The sequence below is a fragment of the Chroicocephalus ridibundus genome, chromosome 27, assembly GCF_963924245.1.
Source record: "Chroicocephalus ridibundus chromosome 27, bChrRid1.1, whole genome shotgun sequence".
Taxonomy (NCBI): Eukaryota; Metazoa; Chordata; class Aves; order Charadriiformes; family Laridae; genus Chroicocephalus; species Chroicocephalus ridibundus.
Window position 1 is genome coordinate 644,672 of NC_086310.1, and position 18,620 is coordinate 663,291.

At 47.6% G+C, this 18,620-nt stretch overlaps 1 protein-coding gene across 1 annotated transcript; it reads right to left on the minus strand.

Moving 5' to 3' along the window:
• Nucleotides 1-405: 405 nt before the first annotated feature.
• On the minus strand, nucleotides 406-8,288 carry LOC134507752 (scavenger receptor cysteine-rich domain-containing group B protein-like). The gene is made up of 7 exons (XM_063318620.1): nucleotides 8,157-8,288; nucleotides 6,259-6,285; nucleotides 4,908-5,237; nucleotides 3,303-3,632; nucleotides 2,586-2,915; nucleotides 1,604-1,933; nucleotides 406-710 (listed from the first exon to the last, which is right to left on the minus strand). The coding sequence occupies exons 1-7, from the start codon at nucleotides 8,185-8,187 to the stop codon at nucleotides 676-678; spliced, it is 1,413 nt and encodes a 470-aa protein (XP_063174690.1). The 5' UTR covers nucleotides 8,188-8,288; the 3' UTR covers nucleotides 406-675.
• Nucleotides 8,289-18,620: the final 10,332 nt, after the last annotated feature.

Consider the following 18,620-nt stretch of genomic DNA (forward strand, 5'->3'; position numbering starts at 1 on the left):
TCTTGAATGGACGTCTCTGAAATGGAAAATTATCCACGGGTAAAGTGCCAGCTTTTTTCTGTGGGAAAAGTGAAGAAGAAAAAGGGGTGAATTGTTTCCTATGGGGGGGGGGGGCAGTTCCCTCCCCAAGGAGGGACAGGCAAACCTTCAGAAATAAGCTTGTGTTCTGCAACGTTCAATAGCTTACCCAAGGGTTTTATGGCTGCCGTTTTTACTGGTCTAAGTATTAGTGGAGGCAAATGTTTCTCTGCAGACCTGAGAAACGGTGTGCTGTCATACCATTGATAAAAATATTCATGGTATTCATTCATCACGTAAATATTCATCATGTTGGACCAACAGCTCCCTGCCAGATTTGTGCTCAGGCAGCAGAGATCCACGAGCAATTTATGAGACAGCCAGATGTTCAGTTTTAGGGAAACTTTATTGATACCTGGCGATGTTTGCTTTTCAGTGGGGATAATGTGTTGAGCTGGGTTTTCCATCAGTGCAGTTATAACCAAGTTTGTAGATCCTTCAAAGGATGAGAGAGGATGGTTTTGCCAAACCCTGGATCCCATTATGGCACACAGATGGTTCTGCAATATCCCTGCCCTTTGCCTTCTCAGCTGAATCTTGCTGGCCCATCTCAGCCTGCAGCAAGATAAGGATGGTCCAGTGGGGCCAGTCTGGCACTTATGGTGCTTCTGGTTCTTCCAAGTTCTTGTTAACTGCAGAGAAAGGCAGGAAGATAAAGCAAAATTTACTTCCAGGAACTCTCTAACACCAGAATTGCCTGATAGAAGTGACAAGGACTCTGGTCCTGAAGAAGGTCTGTATGTTGGGTGTCCATACATTTGGGGCTGTTGGGAACCCGCCACCTGAGCTTTGGACAGGGCCCTGTGGGAGCCAGGACAGGACTGCATGAAGTGCAGACTCTGACCCTGACGCACAATGCACTGCTTGATGCAGAAACCTGCAGCACAGGGTCCTGACAGCATGACCTTGTGCAGCACCCAAGTGAAATCCAAGCCCCTACAGCGCTGCTCCTCCATAATAAAACCAGCCAAAGACCCACAGGGATTCCTCCCTTCACCTATGCCAGGCCCATCCAAGCTTCTCTCCCAAGAAATAGGGCATGAGGAGTCAGGAACTCAGCTCCCAAGAGCTCAGAGAGCCCAACTCGGACAATTACTGAGTAATGATCAAGTACCAATACTCAGCAACTGTTGCCCCCACAGATGCTCATCGTTACCTCCTGCCCCAGAAACTACCCTATCTTCCCTCTTTCTGCCCTTTAGGAGCCTTGCCCTGTACAAAACCTCCTTGTCAGCATTTTCGCATCAGGATCCATCCCATAGTCAGAATGTCACCGGTGTGTTTGCCTCTACTCCGCTTACGCCCCTCTTCCACCAGCTGGCCCCACCGCATTCATCCTAATCAGATGCTCTATATTCCTTACAGCTCCCTGCTGTATCCATTTCCTTGCCTCCACCAGCATTACCCTGAGCTGGGGGGAGCCTTTCTGCCCTGTGATTCCCCTTCTGTCCTCTGCAGTCCAGCCTGCTGGCTCTGTTAGAAGTGTCCCCACATCACTTCAGATGCCATGGTGAGGGGTGGTTACCTGCACAGACAACGTCAGCGTCCTCTCCGTGATAGCAGTTATGTTCACCCCATGGCCTGGCCTTACAGTCAAAGATGCTCTCTTCCGTCCCGTTGCAATCAACATCGTCCAGCCAGATGATGTCTGACCCTCGCCCATAGCGGGCGCCTCCCAGAGCTGACAGTGGTGACCCGCAGCCCACCTGCTTGCACACCACCTTGGCGTCCTTCATGTCCCAGTGGTCGTCACACACACTGCCCCACCGGTTATCGTGGAGCACCTCGACTCTCCCAGCACACTTGTTCGGGCCATCCACGAGCCGGATCGGACCCTCCTCAGGAATGTCCACCTCTGCACCAATGCCCAGAAAATAAATGTTAGGGGAGCATCCTACACACACTACTGCCTGTGGAAAGCTTGCCTGTTCAGCAGAGGCTCAGGTGTCACTGAGGACACTGGAGATATGGGTAGGGCTTCCGTAGAGTGGGAAGGAACATGGAAAAGCCAGGAAGAGGGGCTGTGGTAAAAGGGCAGGCGGAAGCTTTCCTGGTCTTCGTGGATGGCTGCAGGCTCTACTGTGTGTCTGCTTCAGGGAGTCTGTTGATGCTAATCATCCTGCAGCCCAGAGATGAGATATGGGACCAGAGCAGACTCAGATAGGAGAGGATTTAATGCTGTTCCTGGGTCAGCTACATCCACATGTCACCCCTGGGTCATTGGGCAAGCGCTGCACCCAGTGATGGAGGTAATCAGCTGCATTCCTCTCTCGTTCCCACCAGCAGACAAAGAATCATAGAATCACTTAGGTTGGAAAAGACCTTTAAGATCATCCGGTCCAACCTTTAACCTAGTACTGCCAAGTCCACCACTAAACCATGTCCCTCAGCACCACATCTACACTGTCTTTTAAATACCTCCAGGGATGGTGACTCAACCACTTCCCTGGGCAGCCTGTTCCAGTGCTGGACAGCACATGCAGGATTGGGGATGGAGGGGAATTTACCTGAGCACTCCACACTGGCATCTTCCACGTGGTTGCAGATGTTGTCTCCCCATGGCTTCGCCTCACATTCGATGAGGGACGCTTCTGTCCCTGTGCAGTTCACATCACTCAGCCAGATCTGGCCTTTCCCTTCCCCATATTTAGACTCCCGAGGGGCTGATAGCGCCGTCCCACAGCCCAGCTGCCTGCATACAACCTTTGCCTCCCGTAAATCCCACTGGTCGTCACAGACGGTCCCCCAGACACCATTGTGAAGTATCTCGACTCTCCCGGAGCAGCGGCTGGGGCCACCCACCAGGCGGACTGAAGTGGAGACGGTGATCCCTGAGTCTGCAGACACATCCAGAGAGGGCATTGGTGTGTGTCCCCCTTATTCCCTGAGTATCCCAGCCCGGGCCTGCACACAGCAGCCTCTCCCCCATAGCTTTCTCCACATTTGATACGCACCTGTCCAAGCAAGAAGCACAACGGCAGCCTTAACCTGACGAAAAATGGCCACAGAGCACCCCAATGAGCAGGGAGGAGAGAATCTCCCAGACTGAAGCCCTCTTCCATGGTGTAAGGACCCCAGGCCACTAGCAGGACTATCAGGGTAGTACCAACTCAGTAGGAGAGTGCTCCGTAGGAAGCCCTTGTTCCTATCCAAGATTGTGCTCATGTTGACTGTGAGGACAGCCTAACACGTGGCTGGCAAAAGCAGGAGAATAAAAGGATTACCTGAACAAATTGCACTGGCATCTTCCCCGTGGTAACAATTGTGGTCCCCCCATGGTCTCGCTGGGCACTCAGAGAGAGCAGCTTCCACCCCTGTGCAGTTCACGTCATCCAGCCAAATGGTTTCAAATCCTCGTCCAAACTTGGCTCCAATAGGGGCCAGCACCGCATCACCACAGCCCAGTTGCTTGCACACGACTTGGGCGTCATTTAGATCCCAGTCATCATGGCACACGCTGCCCCACCGGTCTTCATGAAGCACCTCAACCCTCCCAGCACATCGGTTTGGGCCTCCCACCAGACGGATTGGCCCTGGCTCAGGTATTTCTGTTCCTGGAAAAAGCAAACAAGGGAGAAGTTTTGTGACAAGTCTCTGTGCCCCTGATCACACGGAGAAAGCAGAAACTTCCATGATGCACCAAACCTGCCTCTGCTCATCCCAAACACCTGTCAACTTCCCAAACGCCTAACTTTTATCTTGAGAAGAAAAGTTGAAGGGAAAATAATATCAGGATGGAGGCTGTCAGGGGAGGCAGGGGACTATCTGTATCCACTCCCAGCTCTGTAGGTTGTTCCAGGTCCAGGTGTTGTGTTGCAACTTCTCTGGATCAAGTGGAGTAGGAAGCTGGAGCTCACCAGAGTCATTCTGCATCCCTGACCTCCTAAATGGATGGGTCAGAAATTGCACCCTGGCTTATTTCATAGAATCATAGAATTATCAGGGTTGGAAGGGACCTTAAAGATCATCTAGTTCCAAGCCCCCTGCCATGGGCAGGGACATCTTCCAGTAGATCAGGTTGCTCAGAGCCCCATCCAGCCTGGCCTTAAAAACTTCCAGGGATGGGGCTTCCACCACCTCTCTGGGCAGCCTGTTCCCGTGTCTCACCACCCTCATGGTGAAGAACTTCTTCCTAACGTCCACTCTGAATCAACCCATCTCTAGTTTTAATCCATTCCCCCTAGTCCTAGCATTACCCGACATCCTAAAAAGTCCCTCACCATCTTTCTTGTAGGCCCTCCTAAGATACTGGTAGGCCACTCTAAGGTCTCTCCGGAGCCTTCTTTTCTCCAGACTGAACAACACCAACTGTCTCAGTCTGTCCTCATAGGAGAGGTGCTCCAGCCCTCTGATCATCCTCGTGGCCCTTCTCTGGACACGTTCTAGCACGTCCATATCTTTCTTGTAGTAGGGGCTCCAGAATTGGATGCAGTACTCCAGGTGGGGTCTCACGAGAGTGGAGTAGAGGGGGAGAATCACCTCCCTCAACCTGCTGGCCACGCTTCTCCTGATGCAGCCCAAGATATGACTGGCTTTCTGGGCTGCTAATGCACACTGATGGCTCATGTTGAGCCTCTCATCCACCAGCACCCCCAATTCCTTTTCTTCAGGGCTGCTCTCAAGCCAGTCACTGCCCAGTTTATATCGGTGCTTGGGATTGCCCCAACCCCGATGGAGGACCTTGCACTTGGTCTTGTTGAACTTCATGAGGTTGGCATGGGCCCACCTCTCCAGCCTGTCAAGGTCCCTCTGGATGGGCAGAGGGCCCATGTAGCATATTTGAGGCAGAAGGGCCAATGTAGCATAAAGTAGAAAGACCTGGGGCTTACCTGAGCACTCCACACTGGCATCTTCCACGTGGTTGCAGTAGTTGTCTCCCCATGGCTTCGCCTCACATTCGGTGAGGGACGCTTCTGTCCCTTTACAGTTCACGTCACTCAGCCAGATCTGGCCTTTCCCTTCCCCATATTTAGACTCCCGAGGGGCTGATAGCGCCGTCCCACAGCCCAGCTGCCTGCATACAACCTTTGCCTCCCGTAAATCCCACTGGTCGTCACAGACGGTCCCCCAGATGTCCTTGTGAAGTACCTCGACTCTCCCGGAGCACTGATTGTCACCACCCACCAGGCGGATCTCAAGTTTGGTTCTGTCTACATCTTCTGGAGAGAGAAGACACCTCAGGGTGAGGACAGGGAATGATAAAGAGGGCTCTTCCTCCCTGGACACGCTGTCTTTATTGCCAAACCAGGAGGAAAAAAAGCCCAGGGTATTCTAGCATCCAAAATCTTTGTGGTTGGGAATGGGGTTTTGAGCTGTGAATGGCCAAAAGCCACAGGTGTTTGTGGGTCCATAAGTCTGTTTTGAGATAAAAAATCACAGGGTTTATTTTTTCAGCAGCAAAGGGTGAGGTGTAGCTCTCCCCAAAACCTACCCCAGCATTTAGGTTCTGGGCAAGTTTCCCCATAGTTAAGTCCAGTATCTCCCAGCAAATGCTGCTACATGGACTGAAAGCAGGGAGGAGAGAATCAAAATATTTCTACCCATTCCACAAGGGAAGGGCTGGGTTTGCTCGGCTATTGGCAGTGACTGCTGGGTGCTGTTGTGGACCTACAGACAGTCAGCACTCAGGAGTGGAAAGGACCTACTCGGTTCTGCTGTTGAAGCCACCGGGACATACAATCCCTCTCAAAACATGACTCCAGTTGCCAAACCTCTGATCACAACACTGTTTTCCATCCAATAGCAAGAATCAAATCTCACTGGATACCGTTGCCCCTTTGCACAGATCTAGGGTGCTGTAGTGGGAGAAAATCAGGGTCTGAAACCCTGAAGCACCTCCGCACTGGCTCATGGAGCCAAGGGGACACCAGGCATTTCCCCATCTCATCGTGATGAGACCCCAGCGTCAAAGATATACCAAGTTCTGGTTTAAATTTGCTAAAATGGGCAGCTGCTTTGTCAATGTTTTGGATCAATACTGCTTGTTTCAGCCAGACATAACCAGCAGGTACAAGCCACACCTCACAGGGCATAGGGCACAGAAACAGGTTTCAGGCCAAAGTCTCTTGGTCCTGAGCAACATATTTCAATCTCCAGATCAGACTCAGGCTCATTCTGCATGACATTTTATGATAGCTGTGTGTGCGGACTCATGCTCCACGCTCTACTGCAAATACTGACCTGCCAGCAGGACTCCTGCAAGGGAAGCTGAAATAGAAGAAATACAGGACGTTAGTCTGAGCTCTGCAGAGCATGGAGATTCAGGACAGCAAAACACAGACAAGAGACAAGACCGCAAGCTCTGTTACAGCCCATCATAGCTCTCTGTCTCCCAAACCCAGCTGTCAATGGCTTTTGCCTAGTGCATGCCCATGGGACTTTCTTGATAAAGAGATCAGATAAGGAGAGAAAACTTAAAAAACAATGTCTATGGAAAAAAATGTGAAAATACCATAACAGAGCAGTTGGGATTTCTTTCATCCGGATTCAGTCACCTGAAAGTCATTGTCCAGACAGATTAGATTACATGGTTAGGTTAGGTTAGGCTAGGTTTGATTCAACTTGATTCAACTTGATTCGATTCAATTCAATTCAATTCAATTCAATTCAACTCAATTCAATTCAATTCAATTCAATTCAATTCAATTCCATTCCATTCCATTCCATTCCATTACGCTACATTACACTACATTACACTACATTACACTACATTACATTATCTAGATTCCTCTGACATCCAGTGGAAAGAATTGAGTCATGGTTGATGGATACCCATCTCATCCTAGGGCTCGTGTCCAGAGCAGAGCATTGAATTGGGGCTGGAGGTGCTTGTCTCTCCCTAGACACTGGATGTGACACCCAGCTCTTATCAACCATAAGGCAAGAGGTACACCGCTGAATGAAACTGCTGGAAATATGACGAGTTGCAAGCAGCACGACACTTAAAGTTTTTCCTTTTGGTCAGAGCCAAGCCATGAAGAAGCATTGCCATCTCTGAACTTCAGGGCGACACCAGACGAAATTAACCTCAGGACTGCTGTCAGTCCAGCAAACATTAATGGCAGCAATGAAATGCCATGGGAACAGCTAAGGGCCTGCTGATGGGGTTGTGAAAAGAAGCATCTTCCAGGTGGAATGCGTCTGGAGCCTTGTGCAAAGAGGCTGTTCCCATTCAGAAGATTTCTCTGAGGATTAAGTAGAAGTGGAGGCAAACCCTGGGAGGGAAAGCCTGAGAAAAACTTGCCAGGTTCTCTTTTAGCTGGACACTGAGGAGAAGGGGACTTTGTGCCCACTGTAGACGGTCAACAGCAAAGAAGAGCTCAACACAAACAATGATTTCTGATCGCAAATGCAGCAGTCTGGCAAGATCCCAAGCATTGACCAACAGCTTTGGGCAAGGGCAGAACTGCTGACACCAGGACAAGCATTACAGTTATTGCCCAGCTAATTCATTTTTCCATCTGCCTTTTTTTTTTTAAGCTACTTTTAAGGTTTATGGGTAGAGATGCCTAATTTGTATAACCCTTCTCTCTCTAAGTTCCAGCTGCATTCGAAAAACATATCACCTTGTCAGCCTGAAGTGCCTATTCATGTACCAGGGACGGGGTGCTGAGCAACCTGATCTAGTTGAAGGTAGACCTCCCTGCTCATTGCAGGGCAGGTTGGACTAGATGACCTTTAAAGGTCCCTTCCAACCCAAAGCATTCTATGATCTGATGAATCTACACAGCAGAGAAACAGGGGCAAGGAACCCCACCTGTGTGCTGCTGTCTGTGCTCGTGAGGGCTGGGATTCAGTTCCCAAATTAGACACTTCTCAAGGCGTCTAGGTGTTGGTGCCACGGTGGGGCAGCATCCAGCTGTCCACCTGCGGCTGTCTAGTGACATCTGAGGGGATCTGAGTGTCCACACTCAGTTGTCAGCTACGGATCAGATGACACTGATTGCATTTCAGTCCCTCACAATGTCCTATTTGCTTTGTGCTGCGGGCTGTAGAAGAAGCAATAGTGGAAGAGAGGAACCACTGGCAAAGAGATGCCAAGCCAAAAGCAAAGAGAAAAAAAATCCCACCAAACTTACCCCAGAGACATGCCAGGAGAACGAGCCTCATGTTGGTAGCAAAGATACCGTGCACTTTTAGTCTCCACGGGAGAGCAGAGCAAGGAGGAGGCAGGACATGCACCCAAGGGACTGGCTATTTGAGATGTCCTCCTTGTTGTGGCTCCTCCCCTTCACCCCAAAAACCTCCTTCTGTGCCCCATGGCAGATCTCAGCAAGTACGAAAAGCCAAGCCTCTGCCAGGAAGCGGCCCTTGTGCCATGAGCATCACGTAAGCCATGGGATTGTGAAACTGGGCTGTTTCGGGAAGCTGCTAAGCAAACAAGTCCTCTCAGGACAGCTGGTTCTGGACTATCAGTGACATCGGTGGTGGAAGACAGGGTTTTGCAAGTTGTCTTGCAGGACTGGCTTCAGAAACATGGCATCAGTGCTCAGGTTTATCTGGGAAAATGGGTAGGATCCGATGACGCTGACGCAGCAGGAGAGGATTTAAGAAACCTTTTCCCACTGCTGAAAACAGCATCTTCCAAAAGTGGAAGTTTCTTCTCGTTTTTCTCCTGAGTTTGTCCCAAGAGATGGGAAGGCTTTGCAAATTTTGTTGGTTTGTGTGTGTGTTCACAACCCAGTTAACTTTTTGGTTGGTGTGAGACCTCCTCCCAGTCTTGACAAAGCCAGATGTGAAAGTGGCAGGATACTCTGTCCCTGGATGGGACAGACAGGCTCCAAGGTCCCCTGTGAGGCTGAATCACCCAGACAGTCGCACAGCTGAGCAGGGATATGATGCTGCTATCATGGTTGGGCTCTACCTCGTGGCAGCTTCTCTATCCGGAAAATGCATTTAGATACCTTATACGCTCAGCAGAGGTCATCAAGCACTCCTAGGAGGCAGTTGCAGCCAGGTGTCACACTCAGACACACGTACTGGAGATGTCTAAGGGGGAAGATGCCCCAGGCCTGGCTGAGAAGGTGGATATCCTGAAGGGAAGGTGATGTGTTGCTGGGAGAATTGCTATGCAACCTCCACTGCACCGCAAAATCCTCGACCCCCTCTTTTCAGTTGCATAAGCTATCTGGGCAAGGTTGGCCCACAGGACCATTGCTCAGCATCATCTCTAGAAACAGAGGTGGGTGCAAACGAGCTCAGTTGAACACACAAAAAATAGGTTTTACCACTGAAGGCACACATCTTGATGATGCAAGGAATGTCTTTCGTCCCGGGGAGTGTGCGTTGGACAGTCAAGAGTTTGTGCAGCTCTAAGTTACTCCGCTCTTTAGAGCCAGGGACTATTTGTAACCCCTCCTTTGTCTTCCCCATGCCAAGGAAGAGTGTGAAGATAGCCTCTGGAGATGAGAGACAAGGAGAGAACATCCCTGGCAGAAAAGGAGGGTAGGAGTGGGTGACAAGGCGCAGGGAAGGTGAGTGAGGGTAGGGGTAGCAGCTCTTCTTTGCAACAGCTGCTCCGGCAGATGAAGAAAAAGAGGCTTGAATAAAAACACATCTCAGGCTACAGAGGACCATGGCTTTCTCAAAGACATGCATCAGTCCAAGCTTAAGTCAGGCCCGTATTAAATTCAGTATCAAAGCTTTGTGTGGTGGAGGAGAGCATTGCATCCAACCGAGAGCAGATGAATCATAGAATCATAGAATACTTGGGGTTGGAAGGGACCGTTAAAGGTTATCTAGTCCAGCCCCTCCTGCAATGAGCAGGGACATCTTCAACTAGATCAGGTTGCTCAGAGTCCCGCCCAACCTCATCTTGAAGGTTTCCAGGGATGGGACGTCGATCACATTGCTGTTCCAGTGTTTCACCACCCACATTCCAAAAAAGTTCTTTCTTATAGCTAGTCTGAACCTACCCTCTTTCAGTTTAAAACCAGAACCCCTTGTCCTGTCACAACAGGCCCTACTAAAAAGTTTGTCCCCATCTTTCTTATAAGCCCCCTTTAGGTACTGGAAGGCCACAAGAAGGTCTCCCAGGAGCCTTCTCTTCTCCAGGCTGAACAACCCCAGCTCTTGCAGCCTGTCTTCACAGAAGAGAATACAGACGAGCTCCCCATATTAGCATTTGAAGACCATTCTCATCTGGTTGCTTAGTTTTCAGTTTTGCTCACCGAGGACATTTTCAATCTCTCCATCTCTGTCCTGTTTTCTCTGCTTAGATAGCTGTTAGCGCCTCCCTTCTGGCCAGTCTCCAGCAGGCCAACAGCTGGCCAATGCCCTTCTTGAGAGGTGATGCACACACTCAGCCACTGCTGTGCAGCAGAGACCTCAGCACTCCTGGGAAAAGAAGACGGGGATGGGGGCATCTTTTATGCAGGGGGACCCCCTGTTCCAGAAGTCTCAGGTGAGGGTTGCTTTTTTCGCAATACCCGTAGGTTGTTGAGCCACAGCCTGTTGTACTTTGATGCTGATCCTCAGGTTCTTCCTGCTTGTGGGGAGTCTGGTCAGTAACCCCTGGTTTGTATTTGTACAGTCGATTACTCACTTGATAGTTAATCCCAACAAACCTGTGGTCATTGACAACACTTGGCATGTTATCTTCTAGGTGGCTACAAATAGAAGTATTGACTTTGTGCTCAATGTTTTTCCAGGAACTGAATTTAGACTGAATCTTCTAAAATTCACTGGAGTCCTTTCCTTGCCCCCTCCCTCATTCTCTCTTCATTCCTCTCTTCCTTCCACTTTTCCTCCCTTCCTTCCTTCCTTCCTTGCTTGCTTGCTTCCTTCCCTCCTTTATTCTTTTCTTCCTCTCTTTCTTTCTCTCTCCCTCTGTCATTCAGTTATTCATTCATTAAGATCCAAGTGGATCAGGGTGCAATTTTGACCACATAAGGAGGCTTGGAGCAACGGACTGTGCATGAGGGCTCTTGCATGGAATGCTATCCCTTGTACTATATGACACTCCTTGACATCCACTGTGGCATATTAGACAAATGCGCCCTTTCCTGTGTGTCTGCAGTGTGCCTACATCTGATTAGCAGACATTCCTTTTATAACTACTGATGATTTAATTGATACACGTAGTTCAAAGTAGTATTTTGGCTTCTGCAAGACATTGAGCATGGCCCAGCCCTTTGTCAAAAAGTCCTGTGCCAGGATCCTTGGGGCGCTGACAGCTCTCCATGTCCATTCCCACATCCCACTCTCCTTTAACCTTGGCTTTTTCACTTCCCATACTTTGGGTTGGGGAAGGAGTGGGGGCTGTTGTGCCAAGGCTCCATGGCATTTGCTCTTGCAAGGCCTTCTTGAGGCATTGACCCAGACCTCAAATTTCAGCAGGATTTGTGGGGAGAGACTGTTGTGCTGGGTGTAGAATGAGCCACATATATCTTGAAGGCAAACATTTCAGTAGGACAATCAGACATCTGGAGCGTAACATGTGAATGGGGTCATTTGACTGTACTTTATAGAAGAAGAAACAATTTTGACTGTGGTTTTGGGGGGCACCTTGTGGTCATTGGGTAGAATGTGTTGGCCACGAGTAGGTGTGCAATAAAGGTGGCCCAGTCTCCATTGGGAACAGGGCTAGAAGGTTTTCTCTACGTCAGGTCATTTTCTGGCTGAAGATGATCCCTTGCTCAATCCCTTTGTGTCTCTGGCTGCCTCTATCAGGAAGTGAAGCTGTCGTTAATTACAAGCAGTACTTTGGCAGCTGAAGGAGCTAGGCTTTCCCGCGAGCTCTGTTGAACACAAACCACAGAGCCATCTCTTGGCCAAGGTCCACAAAGGTCCTTCCCCTTCTTTGATTCCCCGAAGCCACTGTGTGGGCATAATAATCTAAATCTTGCAAAAATCTGATTACCTGTAATGCTTTTGGCTGCGGTCCCCAGGGAGATGCCATCTTGCACTACACCTCCCTCCACACTAGGACAACACTGTGCTTCTAAATCCCACTGCGTCTTGCACAACTGGCTCTGCTTCTCTCAAACCCACCACCTGGTTTAGACTCTATGAGGCTGGATCAAGAGAGGTGCAACGGGACGCTGTTTTGTCTGCACACCCTTTCCTAAACTCTTGTACAGCACCCCTGGCCCTGGAGCTGACACATGCCCTGAGTGCATGTCACTCTTGGACACGTCCTGTGCAATTGAAGAGTTCCCGTGCTTGGCTTGGAAAGTGGAGGGGATATTCTAGTGGCATTAGTAGCCATACCAGTGGGTATTTGTGTTTTGCAGGGTGGAGTTGGGGTTTATTTTTGTGGCATTGTGATTAGAGGAAACTTTGCTCATCGTCTACCTTTTTTTTAAAAAGTATTCATCATGAAAGGAGAGAACACTTCTTTCTTATTTTTATAAAAAATAAAGACCCCCAGGCACTTGACCATAGGGGGATTTTGCACCATTCGTTTTTATTGTCCAGGCTACCCTATCTGCTATTTTTTTCTTTCATTGAATCTGTAAGGAGCTGCTCTGACAAATGCTCTTCCTACAGATCCATGATCTCTTCTGCTTGTTCTGGTGGTCTGGGCTCCCTTGCCCCCACCTGGGAGTGCTGTCAAGGCTGCTCGAGATCTCTTCTGCCTCTGCTCTAAACCCCTCCAGCTAGACAAGATCCCAGCGTGTCCCTCCATGCACAGCTACTTGTGGCGCAGCTCAGGGTGACTGAAACATTCAGAAACTTCACCCCTTCCCATTTTAGCCACCCCTCCTGGCTCCTTGGGAATCCCAAACTTTCAGGGCAGGTGTTGCTTTTCCTCAACTCTTCTGTCTTGGATTGCCGCTTGTCCTTTTGCTTCTCAGCTTTTCAGCCCAGCTTGAGGTGGCTGCTCAGCCTTGGCTTAGCCTGCTTTTCTCTTGCTGAGGTCACCCTGACCTTTCACCAAAATACTTTATTGTTTGTATACATTCAGCGTCTTTGTGGCTTTTGCTGATTTAATGAACGGCCTTATGGTCACAGGCCGACAGGGATGTTTGTCAGTGGCAGCCAGGCTCAGCCTGCTCTCACGGGCTCACCCAAGTGCGAGGGCTCTGTGACAAGCTCAGCATCTGCAGAATGGAGGTTGAAAACATATCTTTATAACAATATTTATTGGGGAGTTGGTCGACAGCCAGCTGAACAGGAGCCAGCAGTTGCCCAGGCCTGGCCTGTATCAAGAATACTGTGGCCAGCAGGACTAGGGAAGTGATCGTCCTCCTGTACTCCGCACTGGTGAAGCCGCACCTTGAGTACCATGTCCAGTTTTGGGCACTGCACTGCAACAAAGACATTGAGATTCTGGGGCACGTCCAGAGAAGGCCAACGAAGCTGGTGAGAGGTCTGGAGAACAAGTAGATGGGTCTGGAGAACATCTGAGGAGTACTGAGGGAAGTGGGGTTGTTTAGCCTGGAGAGAAGGAGGCTGAGGGGAGACCTTCTCGCTCTCTACAACTCCCTGAAAGGAGGGTGTAGCCAGGTGGCAGTCGGTCTCTTCTCCCAAGCAACAGGAGATAGGACAAGAGGAAACGGCCTCAAGTTGTGCCATAGGATGGATATTAGGAAAAACTTCTGCACCAAAAGGGTTATCAAACATTGGAACAGGCTGCCCAGGGAAGTGGTGGAGTCACCATCCCTGGAGGTGTTTAAAAGACATGTAGATGTGGTGCTGAGGGACACGGTTTAGTGGTAACATGGCAGTACTGGGTTAATGATTTGACTGGATGATCTTAAGGGTCTCTTGCAACCAAAACGATTCTATGATCTGCCATGTCTATTTATTTCACCCAGCTGTGATAGTTGCACACTCCAGCCTTGTAGATCAAGTAGATAAGGGTCTTTCATTTGGTAGTAAAAGGTTATCGGCTTTGTGTTAATACACCCATGTAGGGCACAGGATTTGCCTTGATACGAACAGATTTTAGCTTCGTTTAGCTGTGACAGTGATTGGCTAATGCTCACTTAACTTTTCTCTAGTGGTATTCATGCAACTAAGCTATATACAAATAGGAAAGGCATTTAAAAACAAACAAACAAACAAACAAAACAACAAAAAAAACGCCAACCAGACTCTAAATTAAGAAATATTAGCACTGTATGTTCATTGGGGCTGAGGGGCTGCTGTGCAATTTATTGGTGCTGAACATGTACGTGTGTTGTGAACCTCACTGTTGTTTCTGAGGAAGACTTAAGGTGACATTCAGGAAGGAAGGAAGGAAGACTGACAGCAAGATATTAAGGACTGAGTTGTAACCCCAGAAAAAAAGAGCAGGTTCTAGGTAGTTTATGTGTACCTCTTGTAACTATTACTTTTCCTGTGATAATCATATAATAAGGGCTATATGTGTTAATATAATTGCAATTAGACCAATAATCTTTTGTCTATCTTTGTTGCCAATATTGACAACAATTGTTGGTCTATATTTTTTGCCAATTATTGAGTAGGTCAATAATTGTTGCCAATAATCCTTGGACTGTTAAAACATGAATTAAGTTATCAGTAAATTCTTGTCTGTCTGTATAAGGTATGTTCCCCTTGTTTGCTCATGATAAAGAAGGAAATGAAATTAAATAATAGCTCACAAAATATTGCAAAAATTGGATTCATACCTGCCTGTATTTTAAAGGAAGTGGAATGATCTTTGTTTTTCAGACCTGGTAATTGTGCATAGTGTAATAAAGGGCCTTTTTTTCTAGAAATATTTATAGTTACATTTAACACCTTGAGAGAACATGTTTGAAAGTGAGTCATTGGGCTAATGAGATAGGAATGCCATTAAATCCTTAAGTGTTGTGACACAGCCCTGCTAAGGACACACGCGAGTCAAACCAGCTCTAATTGTGCGGTGGTTTCCCTACCATTCCTATCTCAGCAATTTTGCATCTGTCTGCTTTCCCCTTTCTTCCCTTGCTTGTCTTTTGCTTGTGAGCTGCCTGGCAGCTCAGCCATGCTCTCAGGCAAGAGAGCCAGGCACACCGCGGCACTGTACCAAACTGTTGCTGTCTACCAAGGGCAATATTTTTCTCCTGTGTGTAGTAGAAAGGGGTTAGCACTGGTGATATTTGACCTGTGTCAAACTGGACCCTTGCATGGAAAAATCATGGCAGCTTCTGGGACTGTTTAAAAAAAAACAAACCAAACACACAAAAAAAAACCCCAAAACAAACAAAAACCATTTTTGTTAGGAACAAATGGCTGTAAATTTATTTCATTAGCTACCTGAAATTGGGCATGCTGTGCAATAGTCAAGACTTTTACTTGTTCTGCAACTTTGGAAGTTTGAGGCATTAAATAGCTCATGAAAGAGTTAAGTTCTATAGTGTAATTGCAAGAATAGCTTTAAGTAGACATTCATTTGTTTACAAATCTTTTCTTTACACATAGAGAGAAGTTTGATTAGTGCAAAATGCTTGATCCTTCATATTAAAACGTCATGTTCTAATGTATGCATGTTTTTGTTTGACATCAGTCATTGCAGACTACTTATATCCCTCAGGCAAAGTAGGAAAGGATTTTCTCTATAAACATCAGTTTGTAAGGGTGATGAAAGGCACAGGAACTGATCACCACATCTATGACCGTTAGAGGTATGTGCTGTTTGCTAATGACTAGATTTTGATGAGGCTGTCTAATTGCTGCCTGAGATAAGGCAACAGTACAACTTTGCCAAGGACCAACAATGGCCCAACTCTTGTGATTTGTTTAAGTTTGGTATCAATAGCTATGGGTGGGGGGTTTTTAGGGCTATAAAGTTCATTTGCTTTTTCAGTTGTAAAACATTTGTTGAGTGATATTTGTGGACAGGTTTTGTTGACTGACGTCTTTCTTCTGAGTTCAGGTACAGTCATCTTCTTATGTGCAAAATAATGTAATAGATTACTATGCAGGCAAATAATATTGTCTTAATACTCGATCTTCTCTACCACTTGAGGAAGTTACCTATTAAACTAATTGCTCATCTTTTTTAAAAAGTCAATTACTGACTTTAGTTCTCACTTCAAATACATAACTTTTAGTCTCTTCAACTGTTAATGGCAGTTTCTGAAGGATTAACACCTCTTAGTGTGCTCTTTTGTTTGAAATTCATTTTCCCACTAGTTCTGCTGCTGACTTTGCTTTAAATGTCTCTACCTCACCTACGTTTCTTTTAGAGAAATACTCACACATTTACCCAAAAGCTCATCATTCTTTCGTATGAGATGGCCTTTCCTCTTGATATGCTTGAGGTATCTTCCTGCTGCCTTAAGTTCCTGAGAGTAGAACTGCAGCGGAAAGGGTCATTTCAGGTGCTGAAAGAAATAAATGTTTTCATGCCAAGGTGAACAACATGTGAATTCCTCCCTGTTGTCTCAGCACGAGTCTGGTGAGGTGCCTCAGGCACTCTCTGTTGGAGAACAGACCTGTCGTTATTCATTACAGCTCTTGGAAACCTTCCAACTAAGGACTAAAGCAAAGCAAATCTTTGTCAAGTACAAACCAGCTCTGCAGGAACAAGGTGGGTTCCTCATTTGTGAAGCATATCTTGTGAGAAATCAACAGTGCCACATCTTTTTCCATGAGCACCTTGCTTTGGGTGAGGGTCTGGGGCTCCTGTTGCATAGACCTCCAGCAGTGATAGCAAAAACCCTCTCTCATTCTGCTCAGAGGGGTTTAATCCTCAAAGGAATAGATAGCTTGGATTCCTAGTCAGCCTCTTCCAGGGGGTGTGTTTCAATGATAACGAATAAGGGCCAAAGCCAAATTGGGGTGTGAAGCAGAAAGTTGCCGGTAAGGAGCTGTTCAAGAACATAACTGTACCCATGCAATCTGTTTATTTTTTTTTTCCTCTGAGCACCTGGAGGGCCATCCTGACCAGCATGGTGTCACTCCCATCTCTGTTGTCCTGCACGAGACCAGCAATGAGATGCTCTGTGTTGTAGCTGTTATGTCATGTAATGTCTCATGGATGATATCCTTGTGTAGATGGAGACAGTGAGAACTCACCTGTGAGATCTGCAAGATGGAACAGGGATGGGGGAGGAAAAACCCATTAAGCTCTTGCCAAACCTTTAGAAATGTCTCTCTGCAAACAACAGCCCATTATCAATCTCTGATGAGGATGATATCAGGAAGGTACTGGGGTGTGGTGAAACATTTAGCCAGCACTGAAGAAAGGCCCTGGACAAACAGTGAGGGATAATGTTTGGCTGGGGTGTGTCCAGATCATCCATTACTTCAACACTGTGCTTTTGTTGTCCACCAACTCATTAATTCCCAGACTGCATTAGTAGGTCTCTACCCCTTTTTCTACATCAACTTGTGATTCCTCTCTTCTCTGAGTGACACAAGTGGACTGACATCCAAAACCAATCACGGTAGGGGGTCATCGCAGGCACACAAGTGGTTAAGTTGTAGGATAGTGGAAATGGAGTGCAGGGTGCTCCAACTCTTGCCTGATGCATCACCCAAAGGCACGCTCTTTGGCAGGCATATGCATATGTAGCCTGGTCATGGATGAAATGAGCTTTCCTAAGGCTGCAGAGACTTTCTAGGAGGTCCCTGTGTCTTAACTGACACATTTCTATGTGAATGGGAATCTTCAATTAGGCTGTATTACATGCAAAATTAACATAGTCCTTCACAATGAAGTTTTTCCCAGAAAAGAAGCCAAAGAGTTTCTCCCAGCAGAAGAGCAAGAAGCTCCTCAGATGCTCATCCATGTTCTTCTTCCAGAAATCCTGTATGGATAGTCCACCACAGCCTGTAAGTCCCAGGGCAGAAATCCACTGATGAATGGCTACGGACACAAGCTCCAAATCCTGTTGGAGCAGAGACCTGGAGGTGTTCAAGCTCCAGACCTTCACTTCACTGCATATCATCACCAGGTAGTTTGACAGATCATAGAATCATAGAAAGGTTTAGGTTGGAAGGGTCCTTAAAAATCATCTAGTTCCAACCCCCCTGCCCTGGGCAGGGACACCTCCCACTAGACCAGGTTGCTCAAAGCCCCGTCCAACCTGGCCTTTAACACCTCCAGGGATGGGGCAGCCACACCTTCTCTGGGCAACCCGCGCCAGGGTCTCACCACCATCATAGTGAAAAATGTCTTCCTGATATCTAATCTAATCTCCCCTCTTCCAGTATGAAGCCATTACCCCTCGTCCTACCACTACATGCCCTTGTAAAAAGTCCCTCTCCAACTTTCCTGTAGGCCCCCTTCAGACACTGGAAGGGTCTCTAAGGTGTCCCTGGAGCCTTCTCTTCTCCAGGCTGAACACCCCCAACTCTCTCAGCCTGTCCTCACAGCAGAGGTGTTCCAGCCCTCTGATCGTCTTTGTGGCCCTCCTCTGGATCAGCTCCAACAGGTCCATGTCTAGGTACAGCTCATTTTTCCAGCTTCCCTTGTCAGCATATTTACACATGTACGTGTTTTGTAGCATTAAAAAAAAAGTAATGGTGAGACACACAAGGTGTCATAATTTTCGGTACTAAGGGCTTTATTGGGTCAGGTAAGATAATTCCAAAAGCACATTTGATCATGGAACAATAGACACTATACAAAATTCATGCTTTATAGAAAATAATATTTACTG

Bases quoted from the DNA above. Each gene is read 5' to 3' on its own strand.
- LOC134507752 (XM_063318620.1), bottom strand. From the start codon at position 8,187: ATGAGGCTCGTTCTCCTGGCATGTCTCTGGG. The intron at 3,633-4,907 runs GTAAGCCCCAGG...TGCTTTTTCCAG, and splicing joins TGCCAGTGTGGAGTGCTCAG to GAACAGAAATACCTGAGCCA. The intron at 711-1,603 runs GTAACCACCCCT...CTTTCTCTGCAG, and splicing joins CGCTGACGTTGTCTGTGCAG to TTAACAAGAACTTGGAAGAA.